Source organism: Chenopodium quinoa, unplaced genomic scaffold (genome assembly GCF_001683475.1).
Source record: "Chenopodium quinoa cultivar QQ74 unplaced genomic scaffold, ASM168347v1, whole genome shotgun sequence".
Classification (NCBI taxonomy): domain Eukaryota; kingdom Viridiplantae; phylum Streptophyta; class Magnoliopsida; order Caryophyllales; family Amaranthaceae; genus Chenopodium; species Chenopodium quinoa.
The window spans coordinates 3,613,681-3,618,064 of record NW_018743252.1 but is presented as its reverse complement, the minus strand read 5'-3'; the positions used below and the strand labels follow the sequence as shown (position 1 = coordinate 3,618,064).

Genomic DNA, 4,384 nt, shown 5'->3' with positions numbered 1-4,384 from the left:
AACTTGAAGAGGGAATAATATTATTGAAGAAATTAGACCGCTTGTGTTAATTTATTCAATCCTTGTTGATTTCTCCGTTTATTTTCTTCTTGTGGATAATTTAGAGCGCTTGTCTTGAATTGTGCATTGGAAAGGGTTAGAAAGGAGCGCTTTGCTATTTCTAACTATTTATGAGAATTTAGAATCTAGGAATTCTACAACAAGGTGTTCAATAGAGCTTGATTGAGGAGACTTCTATGATCAATTTGTATGTTCATTAGTGGATTTCGCATAACCAAGACCGTTCTTCTCATTGATTACCTATTCATTACGTTCGTTGTTCTTACTTAGTTCATTTATCATCATTGCTCGTGAAAACCCCCCTCGTTACTTAGGTTACTACCGTCCTAGAGTATTTCCACTTAGGTTTCCAGTTATTAGTCCCTTTTTCCCTGTGGATCGAACTCGACTTCCCTAACTACGTTTATTTGCAGTTAGCTTAGTTGTGATATTTTTGGTTGCATACGACTGAGGCACACCAGAGTCCTTAGATGTCGTGGCAAAAGAGATAAAATGTCAAGAAAGCATTAGATGCGACATTTTATCAAACCGAGAGTAGCTTGGAGCTATTAGCAATTGGATTTCTTACCTTAAGATATTTAATGCTTAAGACAAGCCAAAGCATGCTTAACCATTTCTTGATCTTTGGGATCTCGGAATCATTTTATTCTCGCCCATAAGGGACAATCTTAAAATGCGTGGATAAAATGTTCAATAAGTTTGAATATGTGCATGAACGCTTTAAATTTCAACTTATTGATGCATGAATGGTTTTTCACATCAAATTCTTTCAATTGTAGAAATCATGTCTGCAAGTAACTCAAACAACAACCAAATGTGCCTGGAACTCCCCGATAAGTTAGCTATTAAGCTTAACTTAACAAACCTTGATGAATGGGAAGAAGAACTCAGGAAAACTCTCCGGAGTTGTTCCAAGGAGTATGTTCTGGATACTTCCCTCCCAACTCTCTGTTCCAAGACCCTCTTAAGTGACGAAACTTATTGCGCATGGTCGAAAGACTGCAAATTAGTGTCACAACTCATGGCTAACTCCATCCCGGAAGAATGGAAAGAAAAACTTATTGAACATATTACCATCAAGACTTCCCTAACTACGTTTATTTGCAGTTAGCTTAGTTGTGATATTTTTGGTTGCATACGACTGAGGCACACCAAATTTTGGCGCCGTTGCCGGGGAATTAAGGCGTTACTTTTTAAATGTTTATCTTAGTAGAATTTTTTTTTTAGGACTGTTCTTAGCTATCTTTCTTTGTTTGTTCGCTAGGGTATGATAAGTACCCGTTCTGCTAACAACGAAGTTTTGCAGTTTGATCCAGAAATTGAAAGGAATATTTCCAGGTTGCGAAAAGAGGCAAGAACAACCCTCAGTGAATCAACGTACTCCTTCAATATTCAAGAAGAAAAGGAGATGGCTGACAATCGAACTCTAAGAGAACTTACAGCCCCTAACTTGAACCAACAGCCGTTGTGCATTGCATATCAGCAATTGGAGGAAGGTACTAATGTTGAGATCAAATCTGGTCTAATTCATCTATTGCCGGCATTCCATGGCATGAAAGGCGAAGATCCGAATAAACATCTGGCAGAATTTCATGTGGTTTGCACTAGCATGAAACCGATTGGGATGACTGATGAACAAATTCAGTTGAGAGCATTTCCTTTTTCTCTCAAAGATGCAGCAAAGGATTGGTTTTACTATCTTCCCCCAGGTAGCATAACAACTTGGGCAGATTTAAAGAAGTGTTTCCTTGAGAAGTACTACCCAGCCACTATTTCTGCAAGCCTTAAGAAAGCTATCAGCAATGTGGATCAGAAGGAAGATGAATCCTTGTATGAGTATTGGGAGAGATTTAAGAGATTGTGTGCTAGTTGTCCTTACCATGGGTATTCCGATCAAGACCTCATCCTATACTTCTATGGAGGTCTAACTGATGATGACTTGAGGATGGTGAATGCAGCAAGTGGTGGAGGGCTAGTGAATAAGACTCCAGGAGATGCAACTAGGTTGATTGCAGAGCTAGCAGAAAATTCTAGGCAATTCAGTCAGAGAACTCCCACGCGCCGGGTGAATTTAGCAAATTTGAATACAACTGAGTTAGAGAGTCAAGTAGCTGATTTGACTTCTATGATGCGTGAGTTCATGGTGAACTCAAGGAATCCACAGCAACTGAATGCTTGTGGTTTATGCACCTCCATGGGACATCCCACTGATGCATGTCCTCAATTACAAGAGGAGCAGAATGAGCAGGCCAACGCCTTAGGTTTTCAAGGGAAAGGTCCGCAGAGAAGATATGATCCCTTTTCAAATACCTACAACCCAGGATGGAGAGATCATCCAAATTTGAGATATGGGAATTCCCAAGGAAACCAACAACATCAGCATGCTCAAGGTCAACAACAGTTTCAGCAATATAGGGCACCGTTCCTAACACCTCAAGGCCAAAGCTCTAATTCAGGTAATATGTCAACTGAAGAAATGATTAGATCACTAACTTCTAATGTTTCTACCATGCAGCAGAATATGATGCAGTTTCAACAAGAAACCAGATCAAGTATTCAAAACCTGGAGAATCAAGTCAGTCAAATCTCAAGTGCAGTAAGCCGACTTGAAGCTAAGGACTCTGGAAAGCTTCCATCCCAAACGGAGCTGAACCCTAAGCAACAAGTTAATGCAATAACATTGAGAAGTGGCAAAAAGTTGCAAGAAACTGTAGTTGCACCTAAGAAGGCTAAAGACTTGATTGGAGTTGAGGAGGAGGAAGTAGAACAAGAAACTAAGGCGAATCCGCCAACCTTTACCTCTTATGAGCCTGTGCCACCTTTCCCAGAAGCCTTGCAAGATACTCGAAGGTATAAGAAAGACAAGGATATTTATGAGACTTTCAGCAAATGTGAGGTAAATATGCCCCTCTTAAATGTGATTAAAAGGGTTCCTCGTTTTGCTAAGTTTATGAAGGAACTGTGTACGATCAAGAGAAAGCACAGGTTGGGAGGAAAAGAAAAAGTGAAGGTGAGTGCTCATGTTTCTGCAGTTTTCCAAAAGAAACTCCCAGAAAAATGTGGTGATCCTGGTATGTTTACTATTCCTGTTACAATAGGAGACACCACATTACACCGAGCCATGTTGGACCTAGGTGCATCAATCAATGTCATTCCCTACTCCCTGTTTAAATCTTTAGAACTTGGGCCTTTGCATGAAACTGGGGTAGTAATTCAGTTAGCTGATAGGTCCAATGTATATCCTAAGGGGGTAGTAGAAGATGTACTTGTTAAGGTTGATGGATTGATCTTTCCTGCTGACTTTTACGTCCTTAACATGGAACATGACAAACAAGCAGCCCCCATCCTGTTAGGAAGACCTTTCTTAAAGACTGCTAAGACAAAAATCGATGTGTCTACCAGTTCTTTGACTATGGAGGTTGATGGGAAAGCAATTGTGTATAACATTTATGATACCATAAAGTATCCTGTTGATACTCATTCTTTATATTCTATAAATGTTGTCGATCCAATATTGCGTGATGTTTCTAACATTGATCATGGGGATGAGCTCCTCACACCTATTACTAATGTTGTGTCTGGTGATTGCTTGGATTCTTCTATACCTACTAATGTGCAGGTGAAGGTGGCGGAATTGAATGAACAGTCCAAGCTTCCACCTATACCACTAGGGGCAACACCCACCCCGTCATCATTTCCGAGCAAGAAATTATCCCAGGTATACCACAAAGCAAAGAATAAGGTGTGGCATGACAAGATGAGCTCCCGTTGGAAGGGTCCAATTCAAGTTGACAAGGTCTATCCGCATGGAGCGGTAGAAATTCGGAGTTTAGAGACCAACAACATGTTCAAAGTGAATGGAAAAAGGCTCAAACCCTACTTCGAGGGTTTCAAAACCGAGAACGTGGAGTGCATCGATCTCTACGAGCCATCAATGGAGTAGCGAAGTGGGATGAGCCGCGTCGAGCCAACGACGTAAAACAAAGGCGCTAATCGGGAGGCAACCCGATCGAAAATCTTCCCCATTTCTTCTTGTAGTTTAGTTTTTTATTTTTCTTGTGATGTGAAGAGTATTTTTATTGTGTTTGTGTAGGTGGATGCCTTGGGAGTATTTGTTATGCGCGAAGAGCAGCAAAAACAGAGCAAAACAGGCCTAAGGGGGGCTATCCCTGCAGTAGTCGCTGGCAGCTGCTCTGCAGCCGCTACCAGCGGGTCTTCCAGCAGCCCAACCTCCCCTTTTGCTGTCCCAGCCGCTGGTAGCTGCTCAAAAGCCGCTGCCAGCGGGTACCCCCCCTCCACGTTTATTTTTTCTAAAAAAAAAAAA

General features: G+C 41.2%; 1 protein-coding gene across 1 annotated transcript; it reads left to right on the top strand.

Moving 5' to 3' along the window:
• Nucleotides 1-2,005: 2,005 nt before the first annotated feature.
• LOC110734872 lies at nucleotides 2,006-4,003 on the top strand. Its single transcript, XM_021915002.1, has 2 exons — nucleotides 2,006-2,956; nucleotides 3,104-4,003. The coding sequence occupies exons 1-2, from the start codon at nucleotides 2,006-2,008 to the stop codon at nucleotides 4,001-4,003; spliced, it is 1,851 nt and encodes a 616-aa protein (XP_021770694.1).
• The last annotated feature ends 381 nt before the right edge of the window (nucleotides 4,004-4,384 follow it).